Source organism: Notechis scutatus, chromosome 2 (assembly GCF_049901735.1).
Source record: "Notechis scutatus isolate UNSWTSFEM ecotype Mainland chromosome 2, rNotScu1.2, whole genome shotgun sequence".
Lineage (NCBI taxonomy): Eukaryota > Metazoa > Chordata > Lepidosauria > Squamata > Elapidae > Notechis > Notechis scutatus.
In genome coordinates this window covers 18,453,147-18,476,082 of record NC_142010.1, presented here as the reverse complement: position 1 = coordinate 18,476,082, position 22,936 = coordinate 18,453,147, and the positions used below count along the sequence as shown (strand labels likewise).

The 22,936-nt window shown below is 39.0% G+C and overlaps 2 protein-coding genes and 1 pseudogene across 2 annotated transcripts in view; 1 reads left to right on the top strand and 2 right to left on the bottom strand.

Moving 5' to 3' along the window:
- The window catches only part of LOC113423173 (butyrophilin subfamily 1 member A1-like), a 100,270-nt gene that overhangs the window by 22,369 nt on the left and 54,965 nt on the right, over positions 1-22,936 (bottom strand). The window lies entirely within an intron of this gene.
- Positions 9,213-22,613, bottom strand: LOC113428522 (C-type lectin domain family 2 member D-like). The gene is made up of 5 exons (XM_087958864.1): positions 22,583-22,613; positions 21,357-21,446; positions 16,492-16,682; positions 10,132-10,235; positions 9,213-9,360 (listed from the first exon to the last, which is right to left on the bottom strand). Exons 1-5 carry the CDS (start codon positions 22,611-22,613, stop codon positions 9,237-9,239), a joined length of 540 nt encoding a protein of 179 aa, XP_087814990.1. The 3' UTR covers positions 9,213-9,236.
- LOC148131861 (uncharacterized) lies at positions 16,951-17,775 on the top strand (annotated as a pseudogene).

Sequence of the window (22,936 nt, the reverse complement as noted above, 5' to 3'; positions counted from 1 at the left end):
ATGGGAAAAGATCCAGTTTGTGGAAAAGAAGGTGAAATATTTAGGGCATTATATTCAGCAGGGGGTGAGGTCCTTGGATCCTGAAAGGGTGAAAGGGATCATGAGCCTGGCTCCCCCCAGAAATAAGACAGAAGTCAGGAAAGCACTTGGATTGTTGGGGTATTGCAGAGCTTGGGTGGATCAATACACTGTGTAGGAAGCTGGTAGGAAAAGGAGAGAGTATAGAATGATTAAAGGGAGATGATGACAGATGGAAAGTTTTAAAGAAGGCATTGTCATCCGCACCGGTTTTGACTTTGCCCAATTTGAAGCTCCCATTTCATCTGTATGTGTCAGCAGCACAGGGAACGGCACTAGGAGTATTGGCACAGAAGAGGGGGGGGCAATACCAGCCCATCACTTTTCTGAGCAAAACTCTGGAGCCGGTGGTGAGAGGGTGGCCAGTGTGTGTGTAAGCTGTGGCTGCTACAGCTATGTTGGTGGTAGAGAGCAGGAAGTTAACCTTGTGGGGGGGGCTTGTTGTGCATTCACCCCACCAGGTTACTTCTGTGCTAAGTCAGTTGGCAACAACTTGGATGACAGAAGGGCGGATTCTCAAATATGAAACCATTTTGAGAACCAGCCCAGATGTGGTGATTGGGACAGATAGGAATTTGAATCCAGCAGAATTCCTAGAAGGAAGAAGACAGGAGTGGGAAGCTGAGGACCATGATTGTTTATTGCAAGTAGATTTGATGACAAAGGTGAGGGAGGATAAGAGACTCCTCTGAAGGAAGGGGAAAGATGGTTTGTGGATGGATCAAGCAGGGTTGAGGAAGGAAAGAGGAAATGCGAGTTGTTTGCTTTGAAGAGAGCTCTGGAGTTAGCTGAAGGAATTGATGTGACAATCTGGACTGATTCCAAATACGCCTGGGGTGTGAAGCAACCCAGAGGTAGTTGGGAACAGGTAGGCAGACAAGTGGGCAAAAGAAGCTGCAGGGGAGATAGAGCTGGTGATGGTATCAATTCCCTTGCTAGAAGTGGAAGAGGATGAGGAATGGAAACCTGAGGGAAAAGAGAAAGATGATTTGGAAAGAGAAGAGTGTACATTAACTGAGGATGGGTGGAGAACCTCAGAGGGGGTGAGGGTGGTCTCTGTGAATGCAATGAGGGGAATTCTGGAAAAGGTACATGAGGGAGGGCGACCTCTAGTGGGCTGGCCTTTCCAAAGAGCACAAATTGATTTCACTGAATTACCAGAGAAGGAGGGGGTTGGAAATACTTGCTTGTGAACTTATCTTTGGCACTGCTCAGAATCAGAACATGTCCAAGGAAAGACACTGGAGTCTTTCCATTCGAGATGCTACTGGGGTGACCCTACTTGGCGAAAATAGGGAATCCAATTCCTGAATTTAAAGATTTGTTTTTGAGAAAATATTTGCAGGTACTGTCCAGGTTTTTTTGCTTTTTCTGTATAAACAGAGACTGTTGGTGCAACGACCACCTCTTGCTGGGAGCCAACATCCCTTTGAGACTGGAGATTGGGTTCTGACAAAGACTTGGAAAGGCAAGAAGCTGCAGCCTAGCTGGGAAGGCCCGTACCAGGTGCTGTTGACAACTGAATCTGCAGTTCGCACTCGGGAAGGAGGCTGGACACAATTACAGCAGAGTCAAGAAGGCACCGGAACCTGAGAAACCTTGGAGGGCAGTTCCAGTGGATGGTCAGCCGCTGAAGCTCACTTTGAAAAGATGAAGAAGTCTGAACCCTGGACTGAGCTAATTGTCTTTATTCTAGGACTAGGACTGGGAACTTCCTGGGGAAGCGAGGATTCACATCAACCCCAGAATGTTACTTGGGTTGTACTTGATTCCCATTCAGATATAGTCAATTGGACTAGCGGAAAGAGGCCTCCCAATACTTGGTTTCCAGAACTGCAATTTGATTTGGGAAGGGTCCTCTTGTCCACCACCGATGACACGTTCATAAAGAAACATCATTTTTACGTCTGCCCTGGACATAAAACTGAAAGAAGCTACAAAAGACTTGTGGAGGGGCTGATCAGTTTTATTGTGCAGCCTGGAGTTGTGTGTCTACGGGACACATCTGGTGGGACCCTCTGTTCAAAGGTGATCTGATACAGATCATTCTGGGATAGTACAGGACTCCATGAAAAAAACTGAGGGAAGGACTGAACCAAAGAAAAGAGAAAGGGATGACCACCCTAATCTCCACTCTAATAGGATCCTTAATTTTGTTATTATTAATCTTCACCTTTGGTCCATGTATCTTGAACAAATTAATGTGAGTTTGAGTCAAAGATGGAACAAGAACAGGGGGGATTGTGGGAAGTGTATTCATTTTATGACTCAAAGCTCATGATGAAAAAGGGATGTTTCCTTTGAAGTGAGAAAAGCAGTATCAAGCACTGATTAGAACTGATCTTGGAATGTTTTTGAAGTGCTGGGAACTATCACACATTTTGGAATGCCTTTGAAATGCTAGATACCGGATAAAGAAGTGTCTGTTACGAGCTAGGCACCATGAAAGATAATAAAATGTAACTTGTATCCTGAAAGATAGATTGTAAATCAAGCCATTTGTATACTGGGGGGGGGAGTAGTAGGGGGTAGTTTTGGGTATAAGAGTAGAGCCTTTAAGCTTTGCCTTTCGTTCCTCCCACCTGCCAGGGCAGGAGCCCGTTTCTGCAGAAATGCTACAATAAAGCCTTTTTCCTTGGATCAACTTTGAATCCTGGTGGTTTTTCTTAGCCACAATCTCACAGAACAATACTTAATCAAGAGACCTACCTTAAAAATAAATAAAAAATTTTGAAATACCGTATCTTAAACCCTGGTATTTCATAAATTGGGAAATACCTGATCCCCCAGCAGATAGTAAAAATGCTTTTGGCTAAAGAAGAAGAAATGTGAAACTCCTTAAGGACTGAGAAATAGGTAAGGTTAGTGTTATATTTGGAAACAGGCATAGGAGTGTCTATCTGCAACTGGTAAGATTAGGGCCGTGTTCTCCATGGAGCCCATGGGGACACGTTAAACAGTAAAAGTTGTCTTTAAAAAGAAAAGTGGAGTTCAAACTTGCTCATGAGAACCCTGGCCAGGTGCAAACGAGGTGTGAAAGAAGGTCTCTATAGATCTTGATCTTTAAAAATAAGCCAGCGTTGCCTGGGAGATTCTAAGATAGATAGAGAACAATTTGGATCTTTAAAAATAAGCCAGCGTCGTCTGGGAGATCCAAACTAGAAAGATAAGGGACAGAACACCCAGGGCAGGTAGTAAAAATCTAGTGCTTAACAATGAGTGTAACTTCAAGTAAAAGTGAGAAGTTCACTAAAACAATAAGAAAGCCCAATTAGTGAAACCTCAAGTTAAATACCCTGTTTCTCCAACAATACGGCCTCCCCCAATAGGAAGTCCCAGCATGTTTTATAGGCATGAAATGAAATTAAGCTCCTCCCCCAAATTAAGGCCTATATTAAAACATGCAAAATGGGGGGGAATGGTGGGGGGGCTTGCCATTAGGAAGTACTTTTGTTGCACACCCGGATATGGTGCTGCCTGCGTTGACCCCGATACGAAGTGCCCCACCAATGCCGAGGTCAACATCCAAGCCGTCGCCACCCGCCCACCCAAAGATGCAAGGGGGGGGGAATTAAGTCACCCCCCAAAAGACAGCCTAGCCATTTTTTCGGGGCTCAAAAAAAAATAAAACCCGGCCTTATTATATGAGAAACATGGTACTTAGGTTTTACTATAAGTTAAGGCCACAGAGCTATAGGACATGAGAAAAAAGAAGCTGTGTGCTGAATTGCAGAACCAACTGACAGGAGCTTTTTTAAGCAGCAGGCTATTGTAGAATTTTTGCCCTGCTAGCCAAATCACTCTATGAGTCCACCAAGGGGGGAGAAAGGGAACCCTTTGTTTGGACGTGTGAACAAAAACAGGTTTTTGAGACTTTAAAAAAATTAGCATCTCAAGCTCCTGTTATGGGACTTCCCAACCTTGAGAAATCTTTCAATTTGTAGGTGGTCTCAAAGAATAATATGGCTCTTGGAGTCCTGACTCAAGAAAAAGGGAAGTGGCAACAACCCATTGCTAAAGAAAGAAAAAGTGGAGATTTAAAGGGACAAAACCACCCCAGGTCTGAAATGTTGTGTGAGTGAATGTGTCTGTGTGTAATCATTTCCAAACCTGGAGGATGAGACCCTCTAACAACAGTAAAAAAAAAAAAAAAGAAAGAAATGGAGTTCATTGGCTTGTGAGAAAAAGCTCTCAGAAAAGAATTGTAAGTAATGATTGATTTGCTTGGAGAAAGAATGAAATGAAATGTTTGTGTGAGAAATTGGTTATGCAAGAAGTCTGATTACAGTATAAATGTGTATGTTGATGAAGAAAAAAAAAACATTGGTGTAAATGTCTGTGTGTTGACCCCCATCCCAGATTAAAAGGAGAGTACTTTCATATAAAGAAATTGCATGTACGAGGAAAGGAGAAAGCTCTCATGGAGAAATGTGTGTGATTTACTAAAGCTAGAGAGAGAGAGAGGAACAGAGAAAATTAGATGATAGAAAAATAAAATATGTCAGGAGTCATTGCATCTGAGGTTCCACCAAGAACACTGTTTTAAGTGCTGCTTTCAATTTTTAACAACTGCGGCGATTCACTTAACAACTGTGTCAAGAAAGGTCGTAAAATGGAGCAAAACTCACTTAAATGTTTCACTCAGCAACAGAAATTTTGAGCTCAATTATGGTCGTAAGTTGAGGACTACCTGTATCTCAGATATTTTAACTAGATTTGCAATGCTCTGAACCTGGAATATTGTACATGTAAAAATTATGAATGAATAGACTCAATGTATTTTAAGTGAGGCAGACATATACAAATTAATTACCATGACAGTTATATAATTTATCTGGAAGTCTTTGTAAAACTGAGAGAAGAAATGGAGCTCAAAATCAAGGGTTTTTATATATCAAATGTATATACAACCTAATTTTAAGAGCTTATATTTCTCACATCACTTCTTTTTAGGAAGTATGAAAAGCAATTCTCAATGGAATAATAAAGGGAAAAAGGATATGGATCAGAAAAATACATATAAGAGAACGATGCAAGAAATTAAAGTGAGAGACAGATATTGCATGTGTATATAAAAATAAATGACAGCTGCGCAAACATGATGTAAGAAAGCAAAGGATAGATAAGATTTTTTTAAAAACAGGAACAACAGAGATTATGATGGAAATAAATTGTTTTAAAAATAGATAAGAAAAGCTAAACAAAGAAAACCATCAATATGTATATCCTCCTGATGTCAAATTTTCTTTTGATTTTAAAATTTCCTTAGGAAAATTCTGTGTCACCACAACTTAATCCTTTATATTTAGTTATAATTTCTCTTCTATAATATGCTTCTTGGGTTTTTTTAAAAAAATTATTTTTATTTTTACAACAAAAACAACAAATAAAACCATCTTTCAATTTTAAAAGAATGGATTGTATTGAGAAATGTTAGACTATTAACATGGGAAGTCATGATTTGCAATTGGGGTGGCATGCATTTTTATGGTATAAGTAAGGCACATGGATATTTCTGGAGATATTATATCAGGGATGCTTTATTAACAATATGGGAGAAAAAAAGGCAGCAGCATTATATGAAAATACCAGTGTGGTTATCAACAATAGAGGCATTTGCATACCCAAATGTTTTTAAAATGAAGCATATTATTAGATATAATGAAATTTTAAATGAAAAGAGTGAACTCAAAACAAAGCAAGAATTAGATGAACAAGGGATGAATATGAATTGGTACTCATATTTGCAAATCTATTTTACATTTACATATGAAAATGTAAGATAGATGGGTTTCATAAAGAATTGACTGAACTAGACAAAATCTTAACAGGCACTGAAGAGAGGATGATTAAAAAACTATATGGTTATTTATTAGGAGTGAAATTAGAAGAAGAGCAAGTTAAAGAAACAATGATTGCTTGGGGGCAAATTTTTGGATATGGGATAGACTTGGATAAATGGCAGAAACTGTGGACTAGAAACTACAAACTAACAATGTCAGTGGCTTATACAGAGAATTTGTATAAGATGTTTTACAGGTGGCACCTATTGGACTAAAATACACACATGGTTGGAAAAAATAATCAAACAACATATAGACTTAAAACCAGAGATATTTTTATTGGGGATTTTGCCTGAAGGTTATAATAAAGAGATAACATATTTGATTATTAATGTATTAATAGCAGCTAGATGGGATTCAAAATTTTTAACAACCGGTTCTGTGGGCGTGGCATAGGTGGTGGGCGTGGCTTGGTGGTCATGTTATTGGCTGGGTGTGGCCAACTCAACATCACTCACATCGAGGCACGCATCTCCTCACATGACCTCCCATGACTGTGCGGATGCTGCAACAGTCATAAGTGTGAAAAATGGTCATAAGTCACTTTTTTCAGTGCCATTGTAACTTTAAATGGTCACTCCACAGAAGCAAAGTACCAGCAAAGGAGGGGAAAAAACTCCAGAGAAGTTCCTGAGACAGGAAGTCTAGTCCTGCCAAGAATGTAATAAGGGATAACGGAGAGGCAGTTTCTGTAAGCAACACCAGAATGTTTCCTTCCTGCCTTCCTTACAGGATTAGGCCAGTAATTTCTTCTAACAACCGATTCTCCAAACTGCTTAGAATGTTAACAACCAGTTCTAGCGAGTAGGTGCGAACCTGTAGAATCCCACCCCTGGCAGCTAGAATTGTATTTGCACAAAACTGGAAAAATTAGAAAATTCTGACAGAGGAGAAAATGATTAGGAAAATAATGGAATGTGCAGAAATGAGTAGATTAAGAATGGCAATGAGAGAACAGGAAGAAAAGGAGTATAGTAAAATTTGGGATTTATTTTATGAATGACTAGAAGAGTCCTACTCTAGAAGAGTAAGAAATTGAAATATGTTATAATAGTAATAATGCATCATAATTGAATATTTCTGAATAAATAATAATATGAATACAACCTAGTAAGTAATGAGAATTGTTTTTGAAAAATAGCCTAGAACTGAAATTAAAACTTTAATGATAGTATAATAAGTAATAATATGATATAAAATGTTGATTAGAATAAACTATTAATATAACTAAATAAGAAATGTATAATAATATTGGTATGTGCACAAGATATATGTATCCAACCGACACACTGTAAAATATGCGTCTTGTAATAACAGACACAAAGGCATTTTGGGACACAATATGTATTGATCCATATTATCAATATGGCACATCTAACAACATTATTTTTAAAATCTACATTGACTTTATCACACCATAAAGGTCATCTAGTCCAACCCCCTTTGTGAAACCTTTAAGCATCTTATATACCATTTTATTTTTGAATTTACTTATTTCTAACAGTTTTAACTACCATTTTCTCTATTCATCACAGGTGAAATTTACCACATGCTGGAGAACTTGAGAGAGGGTATCTTTCACTAACTTTTCCCTTTTGCTAACTTTTCCATTTTGCTCAAGGGATATTTGTATACATTTCTCAACAGTGATTTCCATATTTGGTCATCAAAGCTTATCTTCATCTCTTTCCCCTCCTCCTTTCTGTCCTTCTTTTGTTAGTTCTCCATCACACTATTTCCACTCCCTGATTTTTTCCAAAGCAGTTGGAAAGGGACTGCTAATCATGTCTGCAGACTTTGGTATTGATAACACCATGAAATGATCCACGTTCTCTAATTGAACCAGAAGAGGCTAGCTATCCTACTCATTCTCATTCTCCCCCACTCTCCCTCTCTCCCTCCCTCCCTCCCTCCCTCCCTCCCTCTCCCTTCCTGTCTCTCCCTCCCTCCCCCTCTCTCATTCACACACACACACACACACACACACACACCCTTAATGCCTCACGCAAGCTACTGCCAGTTCTGCAGCTCTTCATGTCAAAATTTGTGAAATAAATTGTTAGCACACACTTTAACCCATCTTTTCACTTTGTCTCCCTTTACACATTACAACAGAGATGATACCTAGAATCCTTCTCAATGTTTGTTTGTGGTTTTGTGGAGCCTTCTTAAAAATGGAGTCCCTGATAGGCTCAGGAGAGCAGTAACTGCTCCCGAATAACCATAAACTGTTTCAACTTCTCCCCTCAGGATGCTGCTATAGGGCACTGTAGGCTAAAACAACAAGCTCAACACCAACCTGCTTCCCACCTGGGCCCATCACAAGTGCTGAAATAAAATAAATTGTAAAGCAACTACTGTAAAGCCTGACAAAGCTCCAGGCAATGACTTTAATAGACCCAAAGTATTACTAAAGAATGTGGACTGATGGATCCCTGGTTCTTGTTTCCTTGTCCTATGTTGATCACACTGCACTGGACTTAGCTTTTATTATCATTTAATTATTTTTTATTGATTTTTCTTTTTTAAAAAACATGTCTCAATCAATAATAAACAGTACTGTCACACATTTTTATACAACTACATTACATATCAATAATGTCTATATGTTCTATTTCTATATATTTTACAACTATATAATACATGTAGCTATTATTGTGCCCATTTATAAAAAGGATACTTGAGATCTATCTGTAAATTATAGGCCTATTAGCTTGTTAAGCATAATAAGCAAGTCCTATACCGGGCACATATATAATACGCTAATTGACTAGATTTATTCAGAGCATATATTGGCTGTTGAGCAAGCAGACTTCAGGTCTGGGCATTCTAGCAATGGACCAAAAAATATACTATGTTTTAAACCAAGTTCCAGGGGATGCGGTGGCTCAGTGTCTAAGACGCTGAGCTTGGCGATCAGAAAGGACAGCAGTTCAGCGGTTCGAATCCCTAGCACCCTGTAACGAAGTGAGCTCCCATTCCTTGTCCCAGCTTCTGCCAACCTAGCAGTTCAAAAGCATGTAAAAATGCAAGTAGAAAGATAGGGACCACTTTGGTGGGAAGGTAACAGCGCTCTGTGTGCCTTCGGCATTTAGTCATCCCGGCCACATGACCACGGAGACGTCTTTGGACAGTACTGGCTCTTCGGCTTTGTAACGGAGATGAGCACTGCCCCAAGAGGACCTTGACATCTAGCAGGTAGTGGACTATCCATGGTGTCTCCGCAAATGGCTGATAAGGCCAATAAGGGCACAGAATTTTCTGTATTAAAATGTGAATCATACTGCAAAAGTTCCTCCTTTGGATTAAGTTGTGTTATCCAGTTGTCTTACAACTTTCTGGCCGGCTGCAGAGAAAAAGTTTCTCCATGGAACACAAGGTGCTATCAGCCCCTTTTCCATTTAGATATGCACAGAAGCCTTCCCCTCGCACTGGAAACCTGCAAAAAGGACAAGGAGTTACTATTCGCTGGACAGCGGCAACCGAGGGCAGAAAGTAGCATTGCAGGAATGATCTTTCCAAGAAGATACCCAGATTTAGAGCATAGAAAACATCAGCCAACATTGTGCCTCCAGGCTGCACTGGATCAAATTGATTATGGAGTCTGGAGTTAGTTTTGTCTGACAAATGGCTCATGACTGAAGTAAAAATAAATGCACACATGCACACACACAAAGCAGAAGGCATCCATTTAGAGGCGTATCTCATTCTTGAAAGGAGATGGGTGGACTTCAACTCTCAGAATCCCCTAACCAGCATGGCTTGCTGGAGTATTCTTGAAGAGTTCTTAAAGTTGCCAAGTTTGAGAAATATTGCCTTATAGCAAGTGCCTTTTGGGAAATAAAACTGCAATTTTTATGACCAACTGGGCTGCTTCTCCCTGCTTACAAAAATATCGAAATTGGCAGGAAAACCATCTATTCTTGGAGGTGGTGTATCATCTCAGCCATCCTGAACTTCTCAGTCCATTACACAGCTGGCCAGCAGTGCAGGGACCACCAGATGTTACATACTATTGCCTGATTAATTTTCTTCTAATTTTTCCCCTTCATTTTTTGTGTCTTATATTTTGGGGGAAAGAAGATTAGCCAAAATGATCTTGATTCTTATTATTCTTTCAGCCACTCAAGATGAAATGTGATGTATATAAATGCTTCACTAGGTAAATAGTTCTATAAGTCCCATAAACAAACAAATAAAACACACTTACCGATTTTTAAACTCTGTGCCATTGGACCATTTCCAGGTCTGGTTAACCTCTCTTGAGAGACCAAACCAGTAATGAAACGGATGGAAAAAGGCTACCCAAAAATCCTAGAAGGAAAATAATATATAATAACATCCTCGTTTAACATTGAGGAAAGAAAGTTTCCGTTATTTTTGCCTGACTATTGAATGCCAAAATACATCATTTTTGTCAAATTATTTTATTTGTACAAGATCGTAAAATTAAAGTAAAACTAATGTATTAAGTAAGTTAATGTATGTCAGAAATATTTCAGACAGTGGGCTTGCCCATTATTTTGTGGAGATATGTATACAGAAATTGGGTTTTTTTGCATCCAAAATCCACTAAAAGGAGGTCTACTAAATTAAGCTTTTTACTGCAATGTTGTACACATATTTCTATTTAAATTTAATGTGCGTTGCACAGCATTTAGCAGGAATATATTAACACCCTCCTTAAATATTTATTAATATCAACAACATCAAGATAACAAAAATGTTCATGGGACTTTTTATGCAGATACATTTATTGGGTTATGAGCCACTAAGTTAATGTTGATTTTTACCAATCGCATATATTTCACTTTCTCCATGAGATCTTTCAGGTGTTTCAATTATAGTTGCTACTATAATTGATTATACATCTTGCTGGTAGTTACCTCTTTTTCTCTTTCCTTTGACCTTTCCCAGAGTTATAGACTTAAGAGAGAGTCTTTAAGGTAGCCCTCAACATATGACTGTAATCAAGCCTACCCATTCCCAGTGTATATCACAATGGTAATAAAATGGGTGGGTCATGGGACTGACCCAATTTTATGACCCTTTTTGCAGTGGTCTTTAAGCAAATCACTGCAATCATTAAGCAAATCAATAGAATTGATAAGCTAATGACCTCGTTGTTATGTCAACTAAGGATTAGCTATGGTCTGCGGTGGCGCAGTGGTTAGAATGCAGTACTGCAGGCTACTTTTGCTGACTGCCAGCTGCCTGCAATTTGGCAGTTTGAATCTCACCAGGCTCAAGGTTGAGTCAGCCTTCCATCCTTCTAAGGTGGGTAAAATGAGGACCCAGGTTGTTGGGGGTAATATGCTAACTCTGTAAACTACTTAGAGAGGGCTATAAAGCACTGTGAAGTGGTATATAAATCTAAATGCTATTGCTATAGGTGTGGAGTTGCCAAAAACTGGAAGTAAGTGCCAGGTTTTTGCAAAATTGTCATAGAATACCTTCATGTGACCACAGGACTTTGCAAAATTGTGTTGCCAAGTGCCCTGTAGTACCTCAAATATGAATCCTTGTTATCTTTTTCTGGTTTGGTCATAACTTCATAAATTGAAGATTACCTGTATGTCTTATATACATTTATGCCTAGTCACAAGGGAAAATGAATTGAAGAAGATGAGAGTGATTTAACAATCGGAGGAAGATATAGCAATAACTTTTGCTATGCGGATGACACTACAATGATAGCCAAAAATGTAAAGGATATGCATGCTTTAATAATAAAAGTCAGTAATAAAAGTTAAGGAGTAAAGCAGTGGTGGGATTCAATTTTTTTTACTATTGGTTCTGTGGGCGTGGTTTAGTGGGCATGGCAGGGGAAGGGTACTGTAAAATCTCCAGTCAGAGGTGGTATTTTCCGATTCTCTGAACTACTCAAAATTTCCACTACCGGTTCTCCAGAACTGGTCAGAACCTGCTGAATACCATCTCTGGAGTAAAGTGAAATAATTGGACTAAAATGAAAATCTGTACAAAGAAGACCAAACTAATGATAACAGAACAACCAGCTGTAGAACTGACAATGAAGATATTGAAGTGGTGAATCGCTTTTGTCTTTTAAGGATCTACTTTCAACAAAGGAAATACTGATCAAGAAACGCACTGAAGACTAGCAATGGGTAGGGCAACTATGAAAGATCTGGAAAAAAATATCAAGATGCCACATACAGAAAAGTTAGTTACACATACAAAAATCAGTAATGTGCAGACCTTGTAATACTCTGTGAAAGCTTGGCTTTGAAGAAATAGGAAAGAGAAATATTGAAGATTTCAGGTATTGAAGTTGGAAAAGACTCTTGAGAATACTATGTATAGTTAAGAAATATATCATAGAACAAATCCACCCAGAGTTCTTCGTTGAAGTACAAGTGACCAGGCTTAATTATGTTTTGGGCATCATGTGTGAAGACCTGGCTCTCTTGAGCAGTCTATAATACCAGGAATAGTGGGAGGAAAGAAAAGAGGACAACCAGTAGCAAGAGGAATGGATTCACAGGAATCAAGGGATATACTGCTGGACATGTGAAGAGCCAGGTTGGGGGACAAATAATAGTAATAAATAATGAAGGAGTGAAAGCTAGAATTAAGGGTTGGAAATGAAAAATATGGGCTTGTCAACTTTAGGAGAAGCATCTTCGAGGTGACTCATTATCACCCTTAATATTTGTCATCACTGTGATCCACTTTCAGTGATAATAAAGTAAACAAATCTAGGCTACCAAACAGCAAAAAAAATGCTGATATAATCTCACATTTGCTTTATATTGATGATCTGATAGAAAATCAGAAATTGAAATGCAGTCATTAACAATATTTAGCACAGGGCAGTGGAATTTGGCCTAGAGAAATTTGTGACAATGGCAATAAGTTGGAGTAAATTCACAAATAGTAATGGAATTGAAAAGCCAAATGGCAAAACCAACAGGAGCCATCAAGGTGAAGCCTATAAGTATCTAGATATTTTATACCTTAAGAACACCAAGCATTGACAAGTTAAAATGTGATTAGTAAAAAATACATCCAAGAATGAAAAAAAGTTGAAGGTGGAAACATCATCAAAGTCACCTATACCTGGGCCATACCTGTGAGGTGATACACTGCTGGAATTATTAACTGGACATTAGCTGAACTGGACAGTTTGGACCAAAAAACATGAAATCTACCGATAATTCATTATGTATTATTACATCCTTGTACTGATATTGATAGTTTATACCTGCCTCACAAAAATCAAGGCAGAGTTTTACTTCAAGTCAGAGTGTCTAATTAATTAAGCATGCTTTAGCTGATTACATAAAAGATGGCCAAGAACAAGCATCGATACAATTAAAAATTGGAAGTTATGGAAATGCAGAAAACAAGACATGAATATCAAAATAATGTAAAAAAAAAAAAGAACAGCATACTGGTAAGGAAAAGCATTATATGGTCAATATATATAAAGATTAATTGGAAAGTGGATGAAGATAAAACCTGGCAATGGCTTACAACTGTAACGTTTGAAAAGGAAGAAACTGAAGGCTTGATTTTGTCTGCTTAAAAACAACCGATTTGAACTAATGCCGCAAGCAAGGCCAGAATTAATCATCAAATGATTCAAAGTGCAGGTTGAGCAAAGAGGCGGAAGAAGCAGTAGACCATATAGCCAGCCATTTTTGTTTGATAATGCAATTTATACTTGTGACTCTGAGGTGATTGTTGTGCGTAGGAGAATGAAAGCTTCTCATTTTGATTGAACCTGACTGGTTAAGATACATCTAACACACAGCAAGTGTTATTTAAAAGATCTGCTCTTTGATCACAGGAGGGAGTCAAAGATTACAAAACAGGGGCGGGGGGTAAGCCACATTTGACTTTATTAAATTTCAGAATAAACACGATGAACATAAAACCACAACAACCACAAAGGTGGGAGCCAAGGAAGCTGGATCTCATGAGAAGATTTTTAAAAAGGATATAAAACTGAAATTATAACTTTTTAAGGGTTGTTAAGCAAGGAGCTTGAAGGCAAATTATCATTATATATATAGTGACAGTATTGAAAATTTACTATGCATGAATGGAAAGATGTTATTTCCCACAATGGAAGAATGGATGGAAAAACTACTGGACTTGATGTATATCTTTTTTTTAAAAAGTCTTTATCCAGGTTTTTTCCTATTTACAAATTGTTTCTGGACTTCCTGCTTGAAATAGAAGTGCTGGGGGGAGAAATGTTGGCTTTACGTTTTGAGGATTGGATTAATCTTGTAGTTATAGAAGTGGCTTGTAGTTATTAAAAATGTAAAGAAAAAGTTGAGGCTATAACTATATTTAGTGTTTTACTGCATTGAAAGGAATAAGAAGTCACTGCTTTTTTCTTTTTCTTTTTTAATTGTGCATTCCCTTTTCCCTTTTTTCTTATCTTTATTTTCATTTGTATTTTATATTATAACTAGCTGGATACCCATGCTCGCTATGAAACTATGTGATTGGGCTTAGTTTTTGGGGAGAAAAATAAGGGGAAAAAATTCTGCCTCTGCCTACCAGCATCCATCGGTATTCATCTGGCTAGCATCCTGTCAGTGTGTGAGAGAGTTGAGGGCTGTTTGGAAACTGAAACAGTATTTGCTGTGTGAGCAAAAAGGAGACAGCAAGGAACCTGGGCATGGCTTATCTCAACTGTTCTGTACTAAAACTGCTTGCTGCTGTGAAAGCAAAACTGAAAAGGAAGCTCCTCTCCTCTGCTTATGTTTTGCATTTGGAACAGATTTCTTTTCAGGTGGGGAGGGGGAGTAGAACTCCTTAGCATCAGAGTGTGTTAATAATAATATAGGGAATACTAATGCTCTGATGGTCATGTTGAAAAATCCTTTCTTAGTGAGCACCTAGAAGCCAAGAGGAACATATATGCCAAAATTCAAGTTTGTAGACTTTACGGTTCTGGAAATTTCATGATGATGCATGAGTGGTATTTTGCTTTTATATATATATTTATATATAGAGAGAGATAAATAAACTCTAATACAATTTGTGGGGGGGAAATAACATCTGTAATAATTATCATATGCCAGTAATGTAAAATCAGTGGGAACATCAAGTTGAAAAAGTAGTTGAAAATGAGCAGATTAAAATATTGTGGGATTTCCAAATGCAAATTGATATGGTCTTGATTCAGAGCATACTAGATCTAATTGTGGTTGAAAAGAAGAAAGTGTGAATAATTGATGTGGCAATACTAAGAGGTAGTAGAATAGAAGACAAAGAACTGGAGAAGATCAGAAAGTATCAAGATCTGAAAATTGAAATTGAAAGATTACGCCATAAACCAGCTATGGTGGTCCCAGTGGTTATCGGCATACTGACCAGAGGTGGTATTCATTAGGTTTTGACCAATTCTGGAGAACCGGTAGCGGAAATTTTGAGTAGTTCAGAGAACCGGCAAATACCACCTCTGACTGGAGATTTTACAGTACCCTTCCCCTGCCATGCCCACCAAGCCACGCCCACAGAACCGGTAGTAAAAAAAATTGAATCCCACCACTGTGCCATAACCAAAAATCTTGCTTGGCACTTAGAAAATCTGCATATCTGCACATATATTATACTGATAACTTTACAACACCCTAGGTTCTTGGGAAGAACTCAATGCATATGAAGGTCAACACCAGCAAAAGAACTGGTGACTTCACATTGTTGTGAACAAATAATAATAATAAAAATAACTAGACAACCCTGTGACTTGTTGGGTCATCCTTTGAGAGAAAATTAATGCAGTTGATATGACAAAATGAACATTAAATTTTAGGTTGACCAATTTTTTATTTCCATAATTGTTGGATGGTCCCTTCACCATCTAACCCAGGGGTGTCAAACTCAATTTGAGGGCCACAGCTAGGTGGGCGTGGCTGACTGGGTGGGAGTGGCCAGCTTGACAGCACTCCCTAAACTGCTGGCATGTTTCCTCTTCGCATTCGTAGACCAGGATGGCCCCGTGGGCCACATCCGACCACATCACGGGCCAGATCTGGCCCACGGCCTTGAGTTTGACACATCCTGATCTAAGCTGAGTATATATCATAAATAGAAAAATAATTGTAGTGGCAAATGAACTTCAATAATAAGTCAATACTTATTTAGTTAAAGAGATTTATCTAAATGATTATGGGTTGGCAAAAAAAAAAAGCAATAGTAATGGGAGCAACTTCTTGCTTGTTCCCCCTTTGATTTTGCTTGTGGGAAGCTGGCAGGGAGCACTGGAAATCACAATCATATGAGTGCAGGAATGCTACAAGGGCCACATATATTTGTGAATAAAACTGATCTGTCATCATAGAAATTTCAGTTCACAGGAGTAATGGGCTCCAGATTGTTTATGCATTCTGTAAATGAGCCGATTTTAAGTACATTGATCCAAAGTTTGCTGCAGTACAATAATTTGTGTTAACTTGTGGGTACAAACAGATGAACAGAATCAGAAGTTTAGTCGTATATGCTGTAGATAATAATAGTAAATGTAATAGGACTGCTTTTTATATTTGTGAATGTCTGCAATTACTTACAATGTCTCCTTATTCCTTACCAATTCATTCTGATTATCAATCACAGCCAAGGAGGCATTAAATGAAGAACAGGTCTCTAAACTGACAGTCCAATTCCTTTCTTCTTTTGATGCATAGAAACATTTCCCCCTGTATCCAACCCAGGAATCTGGGCAGGCAACACCTTGGCTTGCGAGGAGAGGACAAGGCGGATATATTTCTGTTTTTTTAACTGGAACAAAAACAAAAACAATTCAAACAATTACTACAATACTGAAAAAAGTCTGAATTGTTAATATTAAGCTACCTCACTTAAACTGAAATTACAGGTTTTTTAAGGAAATCAAGTGAATTCATCTGTAAATAGAGGTAATCCTCACTTAACAACCACAACTGGTCTTAATAACCTTATTCAACGCAAGAAGCCTCGCAAACAAAATGCATTAATTCCTCATCTTACTAAGCACAGCCACATTTGATATTATATTTGTCTGTGAGACATGGTTGAATGCATCTTTTCCAGACTCTATTACCACAGTCAGAGGATATCACGTTTATTGGTCAGATCACGAAATCCATAGAGGAGGTAGAATTGCTATCTTCTATAAAAAACCACTAAGTCTAAGGAAGATTCAAATTACACAAGAGCTTGCTCTTCCAGAGACCATCGTTTGTGACCTGTCCTTAAATACCGCTATCCGCTTCTTACTATGCCACAGAGCCCCTGATTATGACATAGTTCATGCAAACAAACTAACTTCACTGCTGACGGGGGCTGCCTCTTGTCCACACCCTCTTATTTTCCTTGGTGACCTCAATCTACCTCTTATAGATTGGACCCTAAACGAATGTACATCCGAACCCATACATGCAACCCTCTATAATGCCGCTACTACACTGGGACTAGATCAATTAGTAACTAACAACACTAGACTCAACAACTGCCTCAACCTCATCTTCTGCAACAGTTCAAACTCAATTTATGGCCTACAAATACAAGAACCCTTTTCAAACAGCAACCACAGTATGATTGACTTTTGTCTCAATTTATGCCCTCACAAAGAAGATCATAATGATGGATCTCTAAAATACAATTTCAAAAATGCCAACTATGATCTCATAGATGCCGACCTATCATCTCTTGATTGGCACTTTCTGTTCTCTAACTGTAATACTATAGAAGACCATTATAATGCATTCTTACTTGAACTTGAAAGAGTTATTAAACTATATGTACCATTAGTAACCCCTAAAAACAAAAACAAAAAAACAAATTACCCATAATAATAAGGAAACTTCAATAAAAAAAAATAACTATGGCGTAAAAACAAAACAAAACTAGCTACATAGCAAACTTTAAAAACTGATACAACACCTTATGCCGACAGATAAAGGCAGAATGCACAAATTATGACTGCAAGCAGGAGGAAAACCTCCTACATACAAAATCTACCCACACCTTCTACAATTTTGTAAACTCCAATCTTAAAGACTCAAGAACCAACCCACCTCTAAAGGGACCAAATGGGAAAGACTGCAGCGACGAAGCTGCTAAGGCCAACCTCTTCAACACATTCTTCAGTTCAGTCTTTGTAAACAGCAATGGCTCATGCCCCACATTTCCTAGTCGTACCACAACTAACTGTAATGATCTACTACATATTGACTTTACAGAAGTTAATGTAGAAAAGGCACTACGAAACCGAAAACCATCCCTATCTATTGGCCCCAATGGATTATGTGCATACTTCTTAAAAAAGCTCTCCTCTGCCATAGCAGAACCCCTAAGCATTATATATGATATATCATTTAAAACCAGCTCTTTACCGAACCTATGGTCCTTGCTACGGTCATCCCTATCTTCAAAAAAAGGTGACCCCAGCCTGGTTGAAAACTACAGACCAATCTCACTGTGTTGTGTCACGTGCAAAGTCATGGAATCAATCATTAACCAATTCATCACCTTCCACTTAGAGTCAAACAACCTACTCTCCCCAAAACAATTTGGTTTTAGGAAATTTTTTTCCTGCAACCTACAACTCCTACACTGCAAAAACACTACTCTACTCGACCAGGGAAAAGCAATAGATGCAATTTACATAGACTTCTGCAAAGCCTTTGATTCAGTGGTACATGACAAACTACTGTTAAAACTAAACTCTTATGTCATTTCTGGATCCCTTCATAAGTGGATTACTGCATTCCTGTCAGAGGCAACAAATAGTAAAACTAGGGAGCGCTATATCAAACCCTGCTCTAGTCAACAGTGGTGTCCCCCAAGGCAGCATTTTAGGACCCACACTCTTTATACTCTATATAAATCACCTTATAAGCAACTGCATCCTCTTTGTGGATGATGTAAAACTATTCAATACCACTGACAATGCTACTGCTCTTCAAAGTGACCTTGATTATGTGTCTGAATGGTCAAACAATTGGCAACTCCAAATCTCAACCAACAAATGCTCTGTCCTACACATTGGTAAAAAAAATCAGTTCACCAAATACAAGCTAGGCGGATATGTCCTCGTTGATGATCCTCACTCTGTCAAGGATCTGAGAGTACTCATATCTATGTGTTGTGACTGGAAGGATTGACCCTGCTGGGAGTTTTGATTCTGATGCCTCTGAAGATGGAAGGTTTGAGCCTGCTGTGAATGTGGAGTCTGAGTTATCAGAGGACACAGATGTGAGCCAGGAGGATGAGAGAGTGTTGGAGAGACAGTCCTCTCCAGAACCTTCTACTTCGTTCATGCCAGCAGATTGAGCCAGAGCCTTCGAGTGAGGAAGAGACTGACGGATGTTGGCTTGATGCTAGGACTAGAAGAGATTGAAACGTCAATCTCAATCTGAAAGGAGACGTCAAGCCAGGCATTAATTAGAGAGACTGACACGCCCATCCAGGGGATTTAAGGAGGCGTGCTGACTCTCAATCTTTGCTTGGAGCAAAGTGTTTTTTGGATTGGGAAGAATACGTTTGAAGTGGCCATCGTGATTTATGGACAATTTAGATTTGCCAGACAGATTCCAGGAAGACTGCCAAGGACTGTGAAAACAGAGCAGTTAACTCTTTTGGGTCTTGTTTTGTTTTGCTTGAATATTTGAACTCTGGAACTTTGGATTCTCACCTGTGGATACAGGTGAGACATAACATCTAATGATCTAAATGCTAGAGCTCACTGTAACAGCATTGCCAAAAAGGCATTAAGAGTTGTAAATCTAATCTTATGAAGCTTCTCCTCTGGAAATATTGAATTGCTAACTAGGGCACTCAAAACCTTTGCTAGGCCAATACTCGAATACAGCTCATCTGTCTGAAATCTGCACTATATATCGGACATTAATACAATTGAGTGAGTCCAGAAGTATTTCACGAGAAGAGTACTACACTCCTCTGCTCACAACAGAATACCCTATACCACCAGATGCGAAATTTTGGGCTTGGACAATCTTGAACTACACCGCCTATGGTTGGACTTAAGCGTAGTACACAAAATTATTTGCTACAATGTCCTACCAGTCAATGACTACTTCAGCTTCAACCGCAACAATACAAGAGCACACAACAGATACAAACTCAATGTTAACCGCTCCAAACTTGATTGCAGAAAATACGACTTCTGCAACAGAGTAGTCAATGCCTGGAATGCACTACCTGACTCTGTTGTTACATACTCAAACCCCTACTCCTTTAACCTCAAACTATCCACTATTGACCTCACCCCATTCCTAAGAGGTCTGTAAGGGGCGTGCATAAGTGCACCATAGTGCCTCCCATCCCTGTCCTATTGTCCCCATTTATTCGTACCTATTTCCTGTGTTCTTACTCATGTTTATACTTATACCTATTATCTTGTAAGCAATTGACAAATCAAATCAAATAAATAAAATAAATAAATAAAAAACAACTGGCAATTGCATTGCTACAACACTGTTGCAAAGTGAAAAAATCTAACTAACTGAGCACTACCCATATACGCAAATATGCATATAATTTTATAATATAATTTTAGATTTGTATCCTGAACATGTAAAAGCAAGTTCATTGCACATTTCTCAAAAAAAGAAAATGTATGATAAAGTGTATTATGGAGACAAGTGTTGAGTGCAGAGTCTATCAGGGAGTTAGTTTGTTAAGAGTCTGAGAAAGTAACTGGCAGATTTCTAATTAAAGTGATACGAAAGGTGCTAATACAATCAATTTGAGAAGTTTATTGTGGATTTATGCTGTACAGGGGGGGAAAAACAGATTTCACTCTTCAGTAAGTCATTTACATAAATATGAATATGTAAAAGCAAGTTCACTGTGCATTTGTCCATATAGAGAAAATGTATAATAAAGTATAGAGTATTTTACATGAATATGTAAGATGGTTCCTGAATGTAGTAAGAGTTGATCATGATGGAAGTAAAATGTTTAAATCATTGCTTCCCAATTTTTCCCCTTCATTACGTCAAACTGCTTATCAGAAAGTCTTTTTTACCCAAGGTAGGTAAAACGCTTCAAGTCAATATAAATGTCTTTGTTGGGGTTCGGTAAGGAATTTGTGTGTCTTTACCCACTTTTACTTAATTTTGGGTAATTTACCCATGTTTGGGAAGCACTAAATGAATTAAATAATGAAATATGGAAGTGAGAGTTGAGTTTGTTAGGAGAAACATAAAAGTAGACTAGCTATTGCAGGAAAAGACCATGCTTAGTGTGGTGGTTAAGGCATCAAGCTAGAAACCAGAAGACTGTGAGCTCTAGTCTTGTCTTAGATACAAAGTCTAAAACTATAAGTTCAAGTCCTGCCTTAGCCATGAAAATCAGCTGTCCTTGGGCCGTCCCTCTCCCTCTGGCCCAGAAAAGAGGCGAGAGCGAAGTACTTCCAAAATCTTGAAATAGGAATGCCTCGTTACTTACCAGCCAATAAAATTATAGCAATGATCAAAGATGTGATTACAACAACTGCTATAATGAATTTGTTGTCTGCAATGCACTTATATAGAAGAGCTGCAAAATAGAAAACAGGAAAATATTAAGAGATGAGGTTCATAATTTTATTGTGATTGCTTAGGATTGTAGTCACACAATACCATACTAAACCAGTCAGGCAGGCAGGCAGGCAGGCAGGCAGTCAGGCAGGCAGAACAGGAAAATAATCATCCACTACTAATGCCAGCGTTTGCCCTTTATGGCAAGAGACTGTACATTTACCCCAAATGACCGGCTATAATTTGTATGATGTTTTTGTGTTCTGTATCTTAGAACTACCTAGTCCTTCCAGCTTTGTATGCTCCAGCTGGCATGCAAATCTACAAGGCAGTGGAATTAGGAGAGGAATCCCAAAACATCTGGAGAGGGTTTTTTTGGAGAAGGCAGATGACTTCACATTTGTTGACAGTTCATGTTTGTGGTTCAACTTGCACCTGTTGATCCCACCCAAGATAAACCTGAACTCTCTCATCTCCCTCCCCTTCCTTCCACAAGGAACAACAGAAGAAGGCAGTCAAGAGTGCCTCCAAGGAGGACAGAAGCCCAGCCCTGGTGTCTTTCTCTGTGTGGCCTTCAGGTTTCTTTCCCCACAGAACAAATCAAATAGATGTGGAGTGGCTAATAGCCTACATCAGTGATGGCAAACCTTTTTGTTGTGGTGTGCCGAAAGCGCGTGTGCCGGCACCCAAAATGCAATGCGCCCTGTCCCCCTGCGCATGCGCACGCAACACCCCCCGCCCCTTACCTGCACTGCACATGCGCACGCCTCTCAGCTGATTTTTGGCCCGTTTGAGGCATTTTGGCCTCCCAAGAGGCTCTCGAAGGAAGCCTCTGCAGTCTCAGGAGGCCGAAAAACAGTCCCGTTTCGGCACTGAAATACTGAAAATGCCAAAACAGGCCTGTTTTCAGTGTTCGGAGGGCCTCAGGAGCCCAAGGGAGCCCATTTTCACCCTCTCAAAGGCTCAAGGGAAGCCTCTGCAGCCTTTGGAGGCAAAAAACGGGCCCATTTCGGCACTGAAATGTGCCAAAACATGCCTGTTTTTGACCTCCAAAGGCTGCAGAGGCTTCCCTTGAGCCTTTGGGAGGCCAAAAATCAGCTGGGAAGCACACACATGCGCAGCGCAGCTAAGTTTGGCTGGGGCTCTCGTGCCCACACAAAGGCTCTGCATGCCATAGGTTCGCCATCACGGGCCTAGATCCTTTTTGCATTTGTGGGAGACGTAAACTCAATCTCAATGCTCTTAAATGTCTAACAGTCCCGCCAGAAGAAACAGCTGGCAACACTTGTGAGTGTGTCGCGTCCAAGTCCAAAATTTTAATAGCACAAATATAGCTATAATACTGAAATATAATATTGCCTTGAAAATGGGAGACACCAAGGTGACATGGGAATCATACCAAAGCTTCAATGTTGACCTTAAATTGGCTTTATGAGAGGGTTTTGTTTTTTCAAAAAGAGAAACAGCCTCAACTTTGTTTCATCAAAATCAGAAAAAAAACGAATCCTG

What these genes read in the sequence shown, in the direction of transcription:
- LOC113428522 (XM_087958864.1), bottom strand. Translation starts at nt 22,613, where the DNA reads ATGGCGAACCTATGGCATGCAGAGCCTTTGT. An exon ending in ATGGCATGCAGAGCCTTTGT is followed by an intron (nt 21,447 to 22,582) that starts GTGGGCACGAGA and finishes TCTATTTTGCAG; the next exon opens with CTCTTCTATATAAGTGCATT. An exon ending in TGCTATAATTTTATTGGCTG is followed by an intron (nt 16,683 to 21,356) that starts GTAAGTAACGAG and finishes TTTTTGTTCCAG; the next exon opens with TTAAAAAAACAGAAATATAT.